Source organism: Vitis riparia, chromosome 13 (assembly GCF_004353265.1).
Source record: "Vitis riparia cultivar Riparia Gloire de Montpellier isolate 1030 chromosome 13, EGFV_Vit.rip_1.0, whole genome shotgun sequence".
NCBI lineage: Eukaryota > Viridiplantae > Streptophyta > Magnoliopsida > Vitales > Vitaceae > Vitis > Vitis riparia.
Genome location: NC_048443.1, coordinates 14863618 through 14883832, shown reverse-complemented (window position 1 = coordinate 14883832; position 20215 = coordinate 14863618). Strand labels below are relative to the sequence as shown.

General features: G+C 38.6%; 1 protein-coding gene across 1 annotated transcript in view; it reads right to left on the bottom strand.

Moving 5' to 3' along the window:
* Positions 1-20011, bottom strand: part of LOC117928142 (exocyst complex component EXO70A1-like) — a 42930-nt gene extending 22919 nt beyond the window's left edge. The window contains exons 1-2 of the mRNA XM_034848011.1: positions 19722-20011; positions 19351-19446 (exon numbers count right to left, since the gene is read on the bottom strand). Coding sequence (XP_034703902.1) covers positions 19351-19446; positions 19722-19880 — 255 coding nt within the window. The 5' untranslated portion in view covers positions 19881-20011. The remainder of the gene's footprint in view (positions 1-19350; positions 19447-19721) is intronic.
* Positions 20012-20215: the final 204 nt, after the last annotated feature.

Sequence of the window (20215 nt, the reverse complement as noted above, 5' to 3'; positions counted from 1 at the left end):
TTATGTCAAAAATCTCCTAAACTATTTCATTAGTTGCCCACAACATCTAAACATTTTGCCTAATCCCATTTCCATCCATAATGGAAATCCTACCCTTCATATCAATATCTCAAAATCAAATGGTCAAAAGTTTCTCAGTCGAACTACTTTTAAAGAGTAAGTGAAAAATCATATATGTTATAGGAACTACCCCCATCTCAAAAGCAATTGTTCCTAAGTTTGAGGCTTAGGATGCAAAAAAATAAAAAAATAAATAAAAAATCAAGGTCATGTCTTGGTTGCTTTACTCTATGCAACCAAAGATCAATAAGACTTATATCTTATTGACTTCTTCAAGAGAGATCTATGAGGTGGACACTCAAACCTATTTAATAATAGGTCTAGCAATCCAAAAATTTAAGTTAGAGCGCCAGAGAAACTCCACCAAGCAAGGATTATCTGCTTTCATGGAGTATTATAACACTCTAAAAGGGTTGTGGCTACAAGTCAAGATGTAATCTATAATTGAAACAAAGAAGTTGATGGAGATGATGGAATGAGAGAGGATCTTCAAATTTCTAGTTGATCTTCATCCTAAGCTTGATCAAGTCAAAGTTCAAGTGCTAGATAAAGAACCTTTACCATACTTAAGAGAGGTTTTTGCCTATACACAAGGAGAAGAAATCCATCAAGGAGTAACATTGCGTAAATTCAACAATCAGACCCCAGAAAGTTTTACCTCAGCAGTCATTAAGCCTAATTCCTAGCCAACAAGTTTCAAGGGATAAGGAAGGAAGTCTAAGAACAAAGACAAGCTTTGGCATGACTATTTTTTTTTTTTTTTTATCAGAAACAAAGAAGAAGGGAAATAAAGTTTTTTGATCAGAAACGAAGAATAAGTCAAGATGAGCCTTGAGGCATGACTATTGCAGTGGGATACTTTGCGGCAAGCCCTAATGTGGGAATAAGGGAATCGATGGAAGAGGGCAAAATCAAGGATAAAAACTAGAAAAGAATCCCAAGAGATTGGTTTTCTTAGTAGAAGTGATCCATAAAAACTAAAAAAAAAAAAGATGTTGAATCTGTTTAAAAATCACACTTTAAGTCCTACAACAACTTCAGATTCTTGTTCTATGGCTCAATTAGGTAATATCCATGCCTTGAGGGGTACCTAAGGATTGTTTTTCCAGCACCTGGATCATTGATTCAGGTGCATCAGATCATAAAACCAATTTTTCAATTTTCTTTTCCACTTACTCCACATGTTTTGGAAAACAAAAATAAGCATTTTTGATGGATCTTTTTCATCCATTATTGATTTAGGCACGGTTAAAATCAACTCCACTGTGTCTCTAAAATCAATGTTACATGTTCCCAATCTTTCCTATAAACCTGCTTATGGGAAAAACCACCAAAGATTTGAATTGTTCCATTATATTCACTTCTCTTGGTTGTTTTTTTTAGGACAATTGAACATGACAAGGAAAATGATGGAGCATACTACCTTGATAACAATCGGAAGACTAGTGTTTTAAGTTTTTTTTTTTTTTCCCTTTTTGATAGGTAAATAAAGCATATATTAAAAGCGCTTAGAAAAGGTGCACAAAGTACATACAGAGTATACTAATGACTGCCAAATACAAGCAAAAGGGAAAAGAAACAACAAACCATAACCCGAAACGAAACTTCACCCTAAAGGCCTGGAAGAACAAAGAGACCCCAAACCTATCTAACCTTGGGTTAAGACAAACCTGAACTACCCACTATTGCCACTTCCACTCTTCTTGCACCTCCTGAACCCACCACCTTCTGACTCCAGCCCCTCTCCTCTTCTAAATGTCACCTATAACTGACGAAAGACTAACGCCCAGCCAAAGCCTACCAACAGCAATCCAAAAAAACACAGCCAGCAAGGTCACTTGCAAACCATGTCCCAATGACTATTTCAGCTCCTCGCTTTTTTATTCAATTTGTAGTAATTAACCGAGCAGTCCAATTCATGAAGCTCCCTAACAATGTCGGATGCAGAGGTTTTAAGACTAGGTCCCTAGCTTTTCTCCAAAAGTTTATCCAAATTGGAAAACCTATTTGTTTGGAAAACATCGATTATGTTGATTTTCATTACCCTCGAGGCCTAGCTCAAGTGGTGAAGGGTTAGGAAAAGTGTGTGGAAGGTTTTAGGTTCAAGTCCCAATGGGAACAAATTACCTATTAAAAAACAAAATTGATTGCGTTGATTTTCACGATGTGTGTTCTTGTTAAGCACCACCCTGTTTCATTTCCAATAAAAAATCCTAGATTTCTTTCCCTACTTAGTTTGATACATTCAAATTTCTGGCTCTTTTCTCATGCCACAAAGAATTCAAGTTCCCAATGGTTTCTTACATTTATCGATGATTGCACTTGATCCAAAGTTTATCTTAATTTAAGGTTTCTGACACGAAATATGGGATGAAAAATAATAAATTATGTCTATTAGATTGATTATACACAGTTTATATAGGAGATTATAAGAGAAGAAATAAGAAACAAGAAACATAATAGGAAACTAACTTATTCCTAAATCATAAAACTATCTATTTACAGAAATAGGAAACTAACAAAACTATCTATTTACAGAAATAGGAAACTAACATAATAGGATAATAATTCTCCTATTTTATTTACAGCTCAACACTCCCCCTCATGCTGAGGAATAGATGTCTTCCATTCCCAGCTTGAATACAAGATCGTGAAACATTGAACTGTTCAGCCCTTTTGTTAGGATATCAACTAATTGATGTTCTGATGGAACATAGGACATACACACTACTCCCTCCAATTTTTCTTTGATGAAATGTCTATCAATCTCAATATGTTTTGTCCTATCGTGTTCTATAGAGTTATGAGCAATATTGACAGCTGACTTGTTGTCACAATAGAGCTTCATAGGACCATCCCACTTGATTCTCAAATCATCTAGAATAATCTTCAGCCAAAGTAGTTCACACAACCCTTGAGCAATGGCCCTAAATTCTGATTCTGCAGGCAACCTTGCTACCACATTCTGCTTTTTACTTCTCCATGTTACCAAATTACCTCCAAGAAAAGTACAATACCCTGTAGTTGATCTTCTAGAGCAAGAGTATTGTTCTTCTTGAACAAAATTCCTTTCCTGGGGTTGCCTTTCAAGTAATGTAGCACCCTGTAAGCAGCTTGAAGATGAGGTTCTCTTGGATCATGCATGAATTGACTGATCACGCTCACCGAGTAGGCGATGTCTAGTCGAGTGTGAGCAAGGTATATGAGCCTACCAACCAGCCTCTGGTACATTCTTTTTTCCTTTCGGTCTTTCAACAATCTCCCATGTTTTATTTTTTGCTAATGCACTCATCTCCTCTCTCATAGCATCCTTCTATTCCCTTTTTGTCAATGCCTCAGAAACAATGTTAGGGATGATAATGGTGTTTAGGCTCAACAAAATTCTTCTGGGCTGGTGATAGGTGCTTAAAAGACACATAGTGTGATAGTGGATAGAGTGGTCGGTTAATGCATTCTCTGGTGTCTTTTCTAACAGCAATAGGAAGGTCTAGGTCTAGGTTGTCTGTTGAATCAGTGGAAGTTTCACCCGATTATGCATGTAAAGGTGGGTCCAATCTTACCGTGATTTCATTCCCAAGGTCTGAGTTGGATTCTTGGACTGCTTTTGTTCTGGAATGGCCTTTTCCCTTGAATACACCTTAGGAACCTGTGGAAAATTGCGAGTGACACTGGCTAGAATAGGGGATGACACAGGTTCGGTGGTAAAATTGGGTGACTCAGGTTTTTCATCACCATGGGTTGAGACATGAGGAAGGTCAAAAGGTTCAAATGACTCATAAGGATTATCTTCCATCATTAAAATATCCCCCTGAAGAGAGGACTTGGGGAAAAAAGTTTATTTTCTGTGAAGGTGACATCTACAGAGATGTAAAATTTTCTAACTAAGGGATTGTAACACTTGTATCCTTTTTGAGTAGATGAGTAACCAAGGAAGACACATTTTATGGCTTGAGGGTCTAGCTTATCTCTATGTTCGCTGTGGACATGAACAAATGCGGTGCACCCAAATACCCTAGGAGTGAGCCCATTTGAGGTTCTGAAATGTGGATAGAAACTATTAAGCATCTCTACAGGGCTTTTGTTGTCTAACACTCGTGAGGAAATTCTATTTATCATGTATGTGGCAGTAAGAACAGCTTCCCCCCAATAGGACTTAGGAACATTCCCTTGAAAGAGTAAGGCTCAAGTTGTGTTGAGTAAATGCTCATTTTTCCTCTCGGCTACCCCATTTTGTTGGGGTACGTTAACACATGATGAGTCATGGAGAATGCCTTGTGATTGAAAATAGGGTGACAAAGTCTAGTTGAAGTAATCTTTAGCATTGTCTGTCCTAAAGCTTTTTATTTTAACCCTAAATTGGTTTTGAACTATTGAGTGGAAATTAGGTATAACAATACTAATATCAGATTTTTGTTTAAGAAGAAAGATCCATGTAACCCGAGTGCAATCATCAATTAAGGATACAAACCAATGAGCCCTAGAAACATTAGGTATAGTCGAAGGACCCCAAATGTCACTATGAATCAAATGAAAAGGATGAGAACTTCTTTTATTGTTAATAGGAAAAGATACACGAGTATGTTTTGCCAATTCACAAGTTTCGCAATGAAACTCAGAAATATCTAATCCTTGGAACAAATGAGGAAACATGACCTTTAAAACCCTAAAAGATGGATGACCTAGACGTAGGTGATACAACCAAATGGTATCTTTATTTGAGGAACTAAGAAAAGACAACGACAAATTATTACTAGTTTCTGAGATGATTCAAGGTGGTAAAGACCGCTCCTTTCCTTAGCAAGTCCAATCCTCCTCCCTGAGCCTTGTTCTTGAATAACACAATAAGAAGGGAAAAAAATAGCATAACATTTAAAATCATGAGTAAGCTTTTGAATGGAAACAAGGTTGGCTGACAATTTTGATACATGGAGGACATTTTTAAGAATAAGGGTAGGTGTGATGTATATGTCTCCGAAACCTGCAATGGTAGCTAAAGAGCCATTGGCCACTACAATTTTCTTGTTACTTGGGCTTGGGGTATAGGTATTGAAAAGTTGAGATTTGGAGGTCATATGATATGTGGCACCGGAGTCTATTATCCAAGAGTCATCATAAACTTTGTGTGAGGCATTTATGCAAAAAGAGAGTGAAGGTGTACCTGAATTTTCCAACATCTTCCACGAAAAAACCTGATCTCTTGGAATTAAGGCAAATCGCGAAACAAAAAAATCAACAGTAATGAAGGCTAGTTGTTGAAATTTGGCATTCAAAGTTAAGGTTTTAATTTAGGAAAGTATTTTAGGAATAAAAAAGGAGAGATCATTTAAGATGATTCAGTTTCCTAATTTTAGGAGAGAATCAAGCTAGATTGATATTTTCTTATTCAGTCTTTTGTGTATATATATGTGTATGGTGTGTACCTAAAGTATCAATAAAGGAATTCAGAAATTCTTCATGGTATCAAAGCCAGTTTTCTGAAACCCTAATCCCTTCTGGCCACCTCTTATTCAGGTCATCATTCATTCCGGCCAAATCTCTCTGACCATCTCTCAATCCGGTCATCTCTCTCTCTGGCCATCTCTCATTCCGATCATCAATCCCTGTTCTCAGAGCCAAGGGAGAAAACGCTTTCCGGTCGGTCGAATCGTCGTCAGAAAACATTCACCGCCGGCGACTTTTCCGGCGAACTTTTCCGACGACGATTTTTTTTCACACCGCAAGGAGCACCTGGAGGAGATCTCCAACTTTTCCCAAAGCACCGGAGCCAGAAAACAATCCACGCGCCGCCCACATGCGTTTTTCCAGTCGGCGACTGCATCTCACGCGCCGGCGTGTGAGGGTGCATGAGCCACTTTCTGGTGACGCGCTTCCTACTCCAGGCTCGCCTAACGCCGACCAGCCACCCTTCGTACCTGTTTTTGCCATCCGAGCCCTGCACGTGCCTCTTTTGGGGTTCTTTTGCCTCCGCGGGCTCTCCGATCAGTTTTTCCGACGTCCTCCGACTACTTTTTCTCAACTCCAATCCCTGCACATGCCTTGGGGAGTGTTCTTCTACCTTTCCGGTTCATGACAAAATACGGAATGGCATCATCACAAGTATCCAGCGTCACGTCACCAGAATCAGGGGGCAGATCTGAAATTCCAAACCTTGGTGGCAGTGATTCCTCTCCTATTCTAATCACAGGACACAAATTAAATGGCCATAACTATTTACAGTGGTCACAATCTGTGTTGTTGTTCATTTGCGGTAAAGGAAAGGATGAGTACCTCACTGGAGAAGCAGCCATGCCAGAAACTACAGAACCAGGTTTCAGGAAGTGGAAGATTGAAAACAGCATGATCATGTCATGGCTTATCAATTCCATGAACAATGACATAGGTGAAAATTTCTTACTGTTTAGGACTGCAAAGGACATATGGGATGCAGCCAAAGAAACTTACTCAAGTTCTGAAAATACTTCAGAACTTTTTCAGGTTGAATCAGCCCTACATGACTTCCGCCAAGGAGAGCAGACAGTTACTCAGTATTACAACACACTCACAAGGTATTGGCAGCACCTTGACTTATTCGAGACTCACTCATGGAAATGTTCTGATGATGCAGCAACATACAGGAAAATTGTGGAACAAAAGAGACTGTTCAAGTTTTTCCTATGACTAAACAGGGAATTGGATGATGTTAGAGGCCGAATCATGGGCATTAAACCCCTGCCAAGTCTCAGGGAGGCTTTTTCAGAGGTTAGGCGTGAAGAAAGTAGAAAGAAAGTGATGATGGGATCCAAAGAGCAACCTGCCCCAATATTGGATGCCTCTACCCTTGCTGCTCGGTCATTTAATAGTAGTGGTGGAGATTGTCAGAAACGGGATAGGCCTTGGTGTGATTATTGTAAGAAACCAGACCATTATAAGGAGACTTGCTGGAAGCTTCATGGCAAACCGGCTGATTGGAAACCAAAGCCACGGTTTGACAGAGATGGCAGAGCACACGTGGCTGCCAACTCTGAGAGCACATCTGTTCCCGAGCCGAGTCCATTCAACAAAGAGCAGATGGAGATGCTACAGAAACTATTAAGCCAAGTTGGCAGTGGCAGTACTACTGGTGTAGCCTTCACTGCTAATCGAGGAGGAATGAAGCCGTGGATAGTGGACACAGGTGCTTCTGATCACATGACAGGAGATGCTGCCATTCTTCAAAATTACAAGCCAAGTAATGGTCATTCATCCGTCCATATTGCTGATGGTTCAAAGTCAAAAATTGTCGGGACAAGTTCTATCAAACTTACTAAAGACTTATATCTTGACTCTGTCCTCCATGTTCCAAACTTGGATTGTAATCTTTTGTCCATTAGCAAATTGGCCCGTGATCTCCAATGTGTTACTAAATTTTATCCAAACTCGTGTGTTTTTCAGGACTTGAAATCGGGGAAGATGATTGGCAGTGCTGAACTGTGTTCCGAGCTCTACCTCCTCTCATGTGGCCAATTCTCAAACCAAGTCTCTCAAGCAAGTTGCGTACAGTCTCAGAGTATGTTAGAGTCTTTCAATTCTGTGTCAAATTCTAAGGTCAATAAAGATAGTGAGATTATAATGTTACACTATCGCCTTGGTCATCCTAGCTTTGTTTACCTTGCAAATTGTTTCCCAGATTATTTATCAATAAAAATCCAGCATCTTATCACTGTGAAATTTGTCAGTTTGCAAAGCATACTCGAATAGTATATCCTCAAATCCCATACAAACCTTCGACTGTTTTCTCTCTAGTACATAGTGATGTGTGGGGTCCCTCCCGGATAAAAAATATTTCTGGCACTCGATGGTTTGTGACATTCGTTGATGATCATACACGGGTAACATGGGTTTTCCTTATGAAAGAAAAGTCAGAGGTCGGGCACATTTTTCAAACCTTCAATCTTATGGTTCAAAATCAATTCAATTCCTCAAGTCAGATAATGCAAAGGAATACTTTACTAGTAGTCTCAGTACTTATCTTCAAAATCACGGCATTATCCACATAAGTTCTTGCGTTGACACCCCACAACAAAATGGGGTGGCTGAACGCAAGAATAGACATCTCTTGGAGGTTGCCCGATGCCTTATGTTTTCCTCTAATGTTCCAAACTATTTCTGGGGGGAAGCTGTTCTCACAGCTACCTATTTGATTAACCGTATGTCATCCAGAGTGCTTACCTTTCAATCCCCACGTCAACTTTTCTTAAAACAATTTCCTCACACCCGTGCAGCTTCTTCTGATTTACCACTCAAAGTATTTGGTTGCATAGCATTCGTTCATGTGTATCCTCAAAATCGTAGCAAATTTGCTCCTCGAGCCAATAAGTGCATTTTCCTAGGGTATTCTCCAACCCAAAAAGGGTACAAATGCTATTCTCCAACCAACAAAAGTAATTACACCACCATGGACGTCTCTTTCTTTGAACATGTCTTCTTCTATCCCAAATCTCATGTTCAGGGGGAGAGCATGAATGAACATCAAGTTTGGGAGTCTCTTCTTGAGGGTGTACCTTCTTTTCACTCAGAGTCACCAAATCCTTCCCAATTCGCGCCCACTGAGTTGTCCACACCCATGCCATCATCAGTCCAGCCAGCCCAGCACACAAATGTTCCTTCTCCTGTGACCATCCAGTCTCCCATGCCTATTCAACCTATAGCCCCACAACTTGCTAATGAGAACTTACAAGTTTACATCAGGAGGAGGAAAAGACAGGAATTAGAGCACGGATCACAGTCAACATGTGGCCAATATATTGACTCCAATTCAAGTCTTCCTAAAGAGAACATAGGTGAGGATAGGGCTGGAGAGGTGTTAATTCCCAGCATTGATGATTCTACTCTGCCGATTGCATTGAGGAAGGGTGTTAGGAGATGTACAGATCATCCAATTGGGAATTATGTTACATATGAAGGGCTATCACCATCTTACAGAGCATTTGCTACTTCTCTTGATGATACTCAGGTTCCCAACACAATACAAGAGGCATTCAAAATGTCAGAATGGAAGAAGGCAGTACAAGATGAGATTGATGCACTTGAGAAGAATGGGACATGGACTATCACAGATTTGCCGGTTGGGAAGAGGCCCGTGAGGTGCAAGTGGATTTTCACCATAAAATACAAAGCAGATGGATCAATCGAGAGATTCAAGGCTCGTTTGGTAGCTAGAGGGTTTACACAATCCTATGGGATAGACTATCAGGAGACTTTTGCTCCTGTTGCAAAACTGAACACTATCAGGATTCTTCTCTCATTGGCTGTCAATCAAGATTGGTGCTTGCAACAACTGGACATAAAAAAATGTGTTTCTAAATGGTGACCTAGAAGAGGAAGTCTACATGGAAATACCACCTAGTTTCGAAGGAAGTATGGCAAAGAATCAGGTTTGCAAACTCCAAAAATCCTTGTACGGCCTTAAACAATCTCCCCGAGCCTGGTTTGATAGATTCACAAAAGCAGTCCTGAAGCTGGGCTACAAACAAGGTCAGGCTGATCATACTCTATTTGTCAAGAAGTCTCATGCCGGGAAAATGGCCATATTGATAGTCTATGTTGATGATATTATTCTATCTGGGAATGATATGGAGGAATTACAGAATTTGAAGAAGTATTTGTCAGAAGAGTTTGAAGTTAAAGACCTTGGAAATTTGAAATATTTCCTTGGTATGGAAGTGGCTAGATCAAGGAAGGGAATTGTAGTCTCTCAAAGAAAATACATACTCGATCTTCTTAAGGAGACCGGTATGCTTGGATGCAAACCAATTGATACTCCTATGGATAGTCAAAAGAAACTTGGTATCGAGAAAGAAAGTACACCAGTAGACAAGGGGAGATATCAGCGGCTCGTCGGGCGCTTGATTTATCTCTCACACACTCAGCCAGATATTGGCTTTGCAGTGAGTGCTGTAAGTCAATTCATGCACAGCCCCACTAAGGAACACATGGAAGCAGTCTACAGGATTCTTAGATATTTAAAAATGACACCAGGGAAAGGTCTATTCTTCAGAAAGACAAAGAACCGTGACACTGAAGTATACTCAGATGCGGATTGGGCAGGAAACATCATTGACAGGCGGTCCACTTCTGGATATTGTTCTTTTGTCTGGGGAAATCTTGTTACCTGGAGGAGTAAGAAGCAATCAGTTGTAGCCAGAAGTAGTGCAGAAGCTGAGTACAGAGCTCTTGCACAGGGAATCTGTGAAGGGATTTGGATAAAAAGGGTTCTTAGTGAACTGGGACAAACGAGTTCATCTCCAATTCTGATGATGTGTGATAATCAGGCAGCTATAAGCATAGCAAAGAACCCCGTGCATCATGACAGGACCAAGCACGTTGAGATTGACAGACACTCATCACAGAGAAGGTGGCTAGTGAGACGGTTAAATTGAACTATGTTCCTACCAAGCACCAAACCGCAGACATCCTCACCAAAGCTTTACCTAGGCCTAACTTCGAAGACTTAACTTGCAAGCTGGGATTATATGATATATATTCTCCAGCTTGAGGGGGAGTGTTGAAATTTGGCATTCAAAGTTAGGGTTTTAATTTAGGAAAGTATTTTAGGAATAAAAAAGGAGAGATCATTTAGGATGATTCAGTTTCCTAATTTTAGGAGAGAATCAAGTTAGATTGATATTTTCTTATTCAGTCTTTTGTGTATATATATGTGTATGGTGTGTACCTAAAGTATCAATAAAGGAATTCAGAAATTCTTCACTAGTAAAAGAACACGTGAATAAAAAAAAAATCCAGCTACGAAGGCCAAAAAAATGGCGATGAAGGCCAGAATGATGCCCAGGTCTTAAAAACCTACAATTCTAATACCATGACACGAAATATGGGATGAAAAATAATAAATTATGTCTATTAGATTGATTATACACAGTTTATATAGGAGATTACAAGAGAAGAAATAGGAAACAAGAGACATAATAGGAAACTAACTTATTCCTAGATCATAAAACTATCTATTTACAGAGATAGAAAACTAACAAAACTATCTATTTACAGAAATAGGAAACTAACATAATAGGGAAATAATTCTCTTATTTTATTTACAGCTCAACAGTTTCAACTATCTTTCCTATCTTTAATAAACTCACCATTATGCAACTTATGGTGAGAATTTATACTCTTAGATGTAGCATTGGGAAAGAATACTTCAATAATGATAATCGCATATTTTCAAAATGAGAGCATGTGTTCATACACAACACAATGGGGTCGCCAAGACAAAAGTCAAGCCTTTAGTAGAGGTTGTCAAGTCTCTTCTATTCCGACAGCCACTTAATAAACCATATGTTATCTTAGGTTCTTGAATTCAAATCTTCTAGAAATACTCATTCAAAATTCTTTCCAAATTGTAAAAGCGTTAATTCTTTCTCTCCAAAAATCTTTGGAGGTGTTTCCTTTGTTCATGTGCATAACCATTTGAGGAGCAAACTTGATCTAAAGGCTCTCAAATGCATTTCTTGAGATATTCTCATACTCAAAACGGATATAAATGCTACCATTCCCCCATCAAGAAAAATTACATCACCATGGGTGTTACCTTTGTTGAAAACAAACCTTATTTTGCAAAAAGCTACTTCAAAGAAAGAGTAACGAGATTGCACAAAATAGATGATGGGATTCTGATCAAGTTTTGACCAGTGTTGTTTCTGACCCTTCTCCTTCTCAGGTTGTTTTTAATCACTCCATTAATCAAGTTGTTTCTAATTATTTTCCTAATTCCCATCCTATTCCTATTGAGAGAGTCCAAGTAAACAAATTTGAAAGTTTGTCCATTTGTTTCCAATTATTCTCCTAATTCTCATCCTATTCCTATTGAGAGAGTCCAAATAAACTAAATTGAAAGTTTGTCCACTAAAGCTGAAAATAGCCTAAGGTCCTCGAGTTCTAAAAAGAGCCTGAATTCCTCAAAACTCACATTGCAAACCCACTCACCTGAGATTGAGCACAACAAACCTGAAGCACCTAATTTCCACATGTATTTCAAGAGGAAAAAGTAATGTACCTACACATGCTCCAATCTTTGAACCCATGATCAGTAATAGAGATACTGATCCTAGTCTTGATGGCAATAAGAATTCAGATTTGCTAACTGCTTTCAAGGAAGAAAGTAGAACGTGTACCCAACATCCTACCTCATACTTTATGTCCTTACAAAGATTGTTATCAAAATACTATGTCGTTATTTACTTCTTTTTTTATCAGAAATGAAGAAAAATATATTAAAAGAAGAAAAGATACAAGAGAAGGAAGAGATACAAGAGAAGGAGAAGAAACAAGAGAAGGATGAGAAGTTCTTCCCACAAAAACAAAAACTGAACAAAAGAGAAAACACCCTACTTTAGAAAACTAAATACAAATAAAAACCCAAACACTCTCAAACTTTTGAAACGCAAACCGCAGTCCAGTTGAGTTGTAAAACACTAAGAGGAACTCCGCTAAAAGCTGCAGTACAAGAGGCCCAAAGAGAGGAATAGAAAAGAAGCAAGTCCCATAACATCTCTTCCGTTCTCCCCTTATCCTGAAAAATCCTATTGTTTCTCTCTTGCCACACCCTCCATAACAAAGTGAGGCAAGCGATTTGCCAAAGTGTTTTGCCTCTTAATGAATTCCCCAAACCTTTAAAAGCAATAATCATCATGTCCACAATACTCCTTGGAGGGACCCAAGCCAATCCTGCTAGATTGAAAAGCTTGTGCCAGAGTCCAATGGTAACAGGACAATGAAGAAAAAGGTGGTCGATCGATTCTCCATTTCCTTTGCAAAGAATGCACCATTGAGGACAGAGGGATTTGTAGGGTCTTCTCAATTGCAACTTGTCATTGGTGTTTACCTTCCCATGTACTACTAACCAAGCGAGGGCCTTAACCTTTGAGGGGGCTTTTGAACTCCACAAAAACTTGGCCGAAAGGAACAAGATAGGATTTGAGACTTTTGACAAGGCCAAGAAAAAAAATTTCACTGAAAAAAAGTCTGATGATGACAAAAACCAAGCTCTTGAATCTGCCAAAGAAGGAGAGAAAAGCACTAAACTAAGGGAGGACATGATTCTCTTAAGGAAATCAATTTCTGTATCAGTAAAATTACAACGAAAATTAAAATTCCAAGACAGTGGAAATGAATTGCCTAGGAGATTTGAGACAGTGAGTATTTTCACATAAATAACTTTGTAAATACCAGCAAATTGAGAGCACAAAGTTTGGTTACCCCATCAAAGATCTTCCCAAAAATGGATTCTCTCCCCATTCCCCACCACTAGGTGGACAAAAGGGGAAAAATCCTAGAAAACTTGAGCAATAGCCTTCCAAGGACATTTGTGTGACCATCTAACCACCATGTTGGCGTCCCATCCATTAGGATGTGTCCCACAAATACTCGCAATAACCTTATGCCAAAGATCATTCCTTTCTCTAGAGAACCTCCAAAGTCATTTCCCTAAGAGAGCAATATTTCTCAAAGAAATCTTCTCGAAACCCAACCCTCCCAACTCCTTTGGCAAACAACATCCCATCTGATAAGATAATCTTTCTTCCCTTCCCCCGCCCCACACCAAAGAAAATCCCCTTGCAGCTTCTCAATCTTTGAGGTTATTGATACTGGGATTTTGAAGAGGGAGAGGATGTAGCTAGGGATGTGAGACAGACTTGACTGAATTAAAGTAATCCTCCCTCTCAAAGACAAAAAGGTCTTTTTCCAACCATCCAGCCTTCTTGATATTCTCTCAACCACCGGATCCCAAAAGCCTATTATCTTTGGGTTCCCTCCCAATGGAAGACCTAAATAAGACAAAGGTCACTCTAACACTCTGCAATCAAAAACCGAGGCCAAACTATACAACAACTCCTAGCTTGTATTAATACTTGAAATGGTGCTTTTTTCTAAGTTGATTTTTAATCCTGATACTTGCCCAAAAACCAAAAGGATAATCTTGAGGTTTTGAAGATGTTCCAGAGAGGCTTTAGAGAAAAAGATGGTGTCATCTACAAACTGTAGCAAAGACACTCTAGTCCTATCCCTTCCCACAAAGAAGCCCTCAATCAGCCTAGTTTCCTCTGCTCTGATCATCAACCTACTTAGAACATCTGCTACTAAAGTAAAAAGGAAATGAGAAAGGGGGTCTCCTTGTCTCAAACCTCTGGAGGCCTTAACCCAACCCTTTGCATTCCCATTAACTAGGATTGCAAAACTTGATGAAGACAAACAACCCCTCATCCAAAATCTCCATTTAAAAGTTCTTTTTTATATCTATTTTGGGATTGGGTAAGATTGTATATTGGGGAAGGCTCCTTGTCGACTCTTGATTTTGTAGATTGGTTAGGAGCTTCGTAGGGTGCGGATGTTTTTTGTGTGTCCACGCCTTTTTGTTTTTGGCTTCTTGTATGCATCATATATACTTTTCTTTTTAATACAATTGCTTTTACCTATCAAAAAAGAACACTTGTATTTTGGAAAAGGTAATTTTAATTTCATATTAATGAATGTTTATTTCTGATAATATATATATATATATATATATATATATATATATATAAACATAGTCTAATTAGAATAAGAAACTTAAATGTATGGATTCTTAATCTAATTAAATTCCTAATTGTCAATTCTATTTTTACTACACTAAGGTGGTTTGACCTTAGTATATTTCTTGAATGCTCATGCATCATGAGGAATTTGTTTTTCTCAACACAAGCATATACCAAATATACTCAAAGAAACTAGCATGCTAGGGGTACAAACCTACTAATACAAGAACCTATGGCTAACCAAGTCATCTACTAAAAAATGGTGGAAAACTAATTTATTTATCATACACAGGACATTACAATTCATATGTTGTAAGTGTAGTGAGTTAATTTATGCATTTTCCACTTAAGTTACATAAGGAAGTTGTGCAAAAGTTATCAAGAAACTAAAAGGTGGCCTCAGGCCAAAGAATAATGTTTGTAAAAGTTAGAAGCGCAAATCAATGCAAACTTGGTAGGTTCAATTGTGGATAGAAAATCAACTACTAGGTTCTACACATTCCTAGGAGGACATTTGATCACCAAGAGAGACAAAAACAACTTGTTGTGGCTAGGCCAACTGCAAAGGCAGAGTTTAGAGCTATGGCTCAAGGTATTCATAGGCTCATACAGTAAAAGACTATACCCATAGATCTTAATATTAAGATAAACGAATCAATGATGCATTGTGTTCTTCCTAGACTTGTGCCAAATCACTTTCCCGTTCTACTGGATGGGGGGGGTTAAGGAGAGGTCCCTTTCCTTTTAGATTTGAAAACATGTGGTTGAAGGAGGAGGGCTTCAAGGACTTGCTAAAAACTAGGTGGGAGGGGTACATCTTTAACGGGTCCTCAAGTTTCATCTTGGTTGCGAAATTGAAGGCCTTGAAGTCAAGTCTAAAAATCTATAACAAAGAAGTTTTTGGTTAAACGTTAGTTAAGAAGGTTTTGGCGTTGAATTAAGTGGCCTATTAGGATTCAAAGGAAAGGTCCAGCATCCTATCCCTAGAGGAGGTGGAAGCAAGTAAGGAAGCAAGGGAGGATTTTTAAAAAATGGGTTTTATTAGAAGAAATTGTTGGAGATTTTTTCAGATAATTGAGATTATCTAAATTAGTTGAAGAAGTTTGAATTAATTCAAACTATCCAAACAGCTTTGGATATTTGAGTTAATTTGAATTATTTTAAAATTTTTTTATCCATAAAGTAGTTAGAGATTAATTCAAATTAATCTCCTAGTTTTTAGGATGTTTCTAGTTTCCTAAAATAAAGGACTTAGAAAATACCCAAGCCTATAAATTAGTTTGTAATTCAGTTCAATAATTGATAAGAACAGTGTTTGAGGTTTTCTTCCTACTGCCTGGAAACAGAAATATCCTAGAGATAGAAATGAAGGGAATTATGGTTGAAGGAGGGAGATAGAAACACTAGTTCTTTCCATAAGATTGTGAATGCCCATAGGAGGAGGAATTCATTAGCTAGAATTAAGATAAATGGAACTTGGCTCTCAAAGAAGAATGATATTAAGGAAGGGGTGGTTAGAGCCTTCCAAAACTTGCTAACTGATACAAGGGATTGGAGACCTAGTCTATTTGGGTTTTGTTTAATGGTTTAGAGGGTCAAGAAGCTACTAGGCTAGTCTTGTGGAATGAAGACAAATTTTGGATGCAGTGCTTATTGCAAATGAAGCCATGACTTGCTTTTGAAAAGTCATGATTGCAATATCCTATGCAAACTTGATGTAAAGAAGGCTTATGATCATGTGGACTGATCTTTCCTATTGTCAATTTTTCAAAAAACGGGTTTGGGGATGAAGTGGATCAAGCGGTGCATTTCCACAACAAGTTTCTCTACCTTAGTTAATGGCACCCAGACTTTTATACAAGTTCTAAGGGCTTGAATTAGGGGAATCCACTCTCACTCTATTTATTTATGATTGCAATGAAGGCACTAAGTTACCTTTTAAAGAGGGCAATGAATGGAGGTTTTCTATTAGATTGTTAGGTAAAGGGAAGGAGTGGAGAAGGGGTTCAGATTTCTCATTTGTTGTTTGTTAATGACACTCTCATATTCTATCAAGCCTCTCAAGACCAAATGACTTATCTTTATTGGTTGTTTATGTGGTTTGAGGTCATTTCAAGTTTGAGAATAAATTTGGATAAAAACAAGTTAATTCCTATGGGAAGAGTGGAAAATTTAGATGACTTTGCTTTTGAAATTGGTTGTAAGATGGGTAACCTTCCTTCCATGTATTCGGGTCTCCCTTTAGGTGCACCACTAAACTCAGTGACAGCACTAGATGGAGTGGAAGGGGGTTCTGCAAAAGGTTGGTTATGTGAAAGAGACAATACATTTCCAAAGGGGGGAGAATTACCTTAATTTGAAGCACTTTGTCGAACTTGCCCATTTATTTTATGTCTCTACTTTATATGCCAAGGTCGGTTAGCTTAAGGGTATAACATTTTCAGAGAGACTTTCTGTAGAGTAGTGGCATTATCGAGCGACAACCATATCTAGTAAGATGGGTCGCTGTTTGCTTAGATAAAAGAAAAGGGGGCCTAGGCTTTGAGTGTCTGCCAACTGTGAACAAGGCTCTCCTTTGCAAATGGAGTTGGCATTTTGTGAATGAGAAGAGGGTCTTATGGAATCAAATTATCAGAGGGAAAGGTGGGGAAGAAATAAAGAGATGATGTATTTAGGAGGTGAAGGAGGGGTATGGTGTTAGGTTGTGGAAAGCAATAAGGAAGGATTGGGACCTTGTGAGTAGTCGGATCTCTTTCTTGGTGGGTAACAGCCAGAGAATGAATTTTTGAAAGGATAAGTGGTGTAAGGACACACATTTGTGTGTTTCCTTCCCTACTTTATTTGCTCTAGCCAACTCCAAGGAGGCGTGGATGGATTCCTCACTCAAAGGGTGGGTTGGAACCCTTACTTCTCTAGACCTTTCAATGATTGGGAGGTGGATTGTATGGAGAGTTTTTTTGTGTTTTGTGTGGGAAGAGAGCGTGTAGGGATGAGGAATATAGGGTGCTTTGGACTGAGACAAAAAGTGGCAAGTTTTCTATGAAGTCTCTTTCATGAGAATTTGGAACTCGAGGATGCAACCTAAAGTCAAATTTTTTGCTTGGGAGGCAACATGGGGTAAAGCTTTAACCTTGGATCAAGTTCAAAGAAGAGAGCAGTCATTAACAAATAGATGTTATCTTTGTCAGATAGATGAAGAATCCATAGATCATCTCCTTATTCACTATTTAAAGACAAGGGTCTTAGGAGAGTTGCTCTTTGCTCTTTTTAGGGTGTCTTGGGTGCTTCCCTCATCGGTTAGAGAGACTCTATTGGGTTGCCATGGGTCTTTTGTGGATAAAAAGCACAAAACAGTTTGGAGAGCAGGCCCCTTATGCATCTTTTGGACAATGTGGAGGGCAAGAAACAGAATTGCCTTCAATACTGACATGCTTTCCATCCAACGGCTAAAAAGTGCTTTTGTTTGCTTTCTATGATCGAAGGCTAAGTTGTCTATAGATGGTTGTCCTCAAACTCTAGTTAGTTTCTTTGATTGGTTGGGCTCTTGGAGCCCTTCTTGTTTTGTAGATCAATCCACTGTTTTGAGACTTTTTGGCAGTGGGAGTATAGGTTCTGTACCTTAAGTCGCTCTTTTGGTGCCTCTTTTCGATATATATTCTTTTTTATCCATAAAAAAAGGAAGGGGGGGCGGGGTGGGGAGGGGGGAGTCATAGATATAGCTCATAGCCTAATCCACCATGATTATGCCAAACATGTAGTATTTAATCCATATTTCATCAAAAAGAAAGTAGATCACTAGCAGATTTGTACACCATATTTCTTCTTAATTAAGCACCTCACAAACAACCTGACTAACAATTTACCAAACATGGTCTTTTATCAATCTTAGACAAGTTAAGGAATCCAAGACACAATGTGCATCTACTTGAAGGGAAGTGTTTGAAGATTTGACAAATCATGTCCAAACCTGATTAACTATAATTTGTTTATAAATATTGCAATTGATTTTGAATAGTCATTTGGTTTATCTCTTTCCAAGAAATCTGCCTAGTAATTAGGTTTTCTAATTTAGTCAAAGTATTTGTAGCATAATCAACCTTATATTTATTTGTATGTACTCTTACCAGTTTCAGAATTCAATCTACAGGGATTATTCATTCTTTCAAGAAGGTTTAACATGTTTGGTGGTTTACCCCACTCCCCATCATTCCATAGGGCATTTCCCAAGGCCTTCTAGTAGCATGACAATGGAGAAAATAGATGAGTGATTAAATCACAAAAAAATTAACATAAGAGATTAAAAACATATAGTTTTTTTCCTTCTTAAAAAGAAATAAGGAAGCTCACATTTAAGTTTAATAACCGAGCAAACACACAAGTCTACATCCAAATCTCAAAAGCACAGCTCAAAACCTCAAAAGCACAATGCAAGTAATATTAGTCAAAATAGTAAGTGAGTACCAACATTCCAAATCAGATTTGATCTGACAACCATGACTATTTCCAGACATTCTCACCAATATACTCAATCAGATTTTCTTCAAATTGAATCATAAGATTGAAATAGGGAAAAGACTCAACAGAGGGCCCAAAAAACTAACCCATTGGACAATCAAGAATTAAATCTAAATGCAACCAAAATCTACAACAACATTGAACAAACTATGAAGTTCATGCAGGGAATCCACCAGATAATAATAATAATCTCGGTAAATTGAACCAATTAAGTGCCTACTGAAAATCCAACCTGACGATAAAGGTCGAATTGAGCCAATATAACCTCGGCAGCCTTCAAAGTCTTGTCAATATTCTCATGAGCTCTTCGAATAGAATGCGTTCTAATCTGTAAAATCCAGATTTAGCAACCGTAAGCAAAGGAAAAGCCAACCCATCGGCACTCAGAGATCCCACGAGATAAGGGGGAAAAGCCAAATCAAGTTCCGTTTGGTCGCCGAGAAAATGTAGGAAAAGGAAAGGAGACAAAAATTTGAATCTTAAGCCTAACACAAGTAATTTACTTGATCGAGAGTGCTTTGGTACATCGGAAAGAGAGAAAGAGAAACAGAAAGAGCATGAGCATGAGCATTCCTCTGGTGAAACAGAGTGGGAGCTACCTACCTGAGTGGGACGCATGGCAGTTTCGAGGGCAGAGAGACGGTGGTCGAAGGAGCCGAGAATGGAGACGATGCTGTCGCTGATGGTCTGGCTCTTCTGCACTGACTCTCTCATCATCGCCGCTCTCTCACTCAGCGCATCCATGCCTACTGCTACGCCCATTTCTCCCTTTCTCTGTGTCAGCGATCCGGAACCTAGAGAGGGATGAGAAGCCGCTGGTGGCACGTATACGCCAGGCTGCCAAGTTTGACGTTTTCCCGGAAAGGACTTTTACTCGTTTCCTTGCAGCTGCGAAATTAATCTGAGAAATGGAAAAGAAAGGGAAAAAAAAAAAAACATGTAACAGCGTCCGCGGATTTTTTATTTTTTTTTTTTTCAAATTTCAAATAATTAAAAAAAAAAAGAGTTTTGAGAATTTTTTTTAAACTAGTTTGAAAGCAGTTTTCTTAAATAGTAATAAAAACTCATTTACTCTGCTTAGTTATCGAGTCATAAGC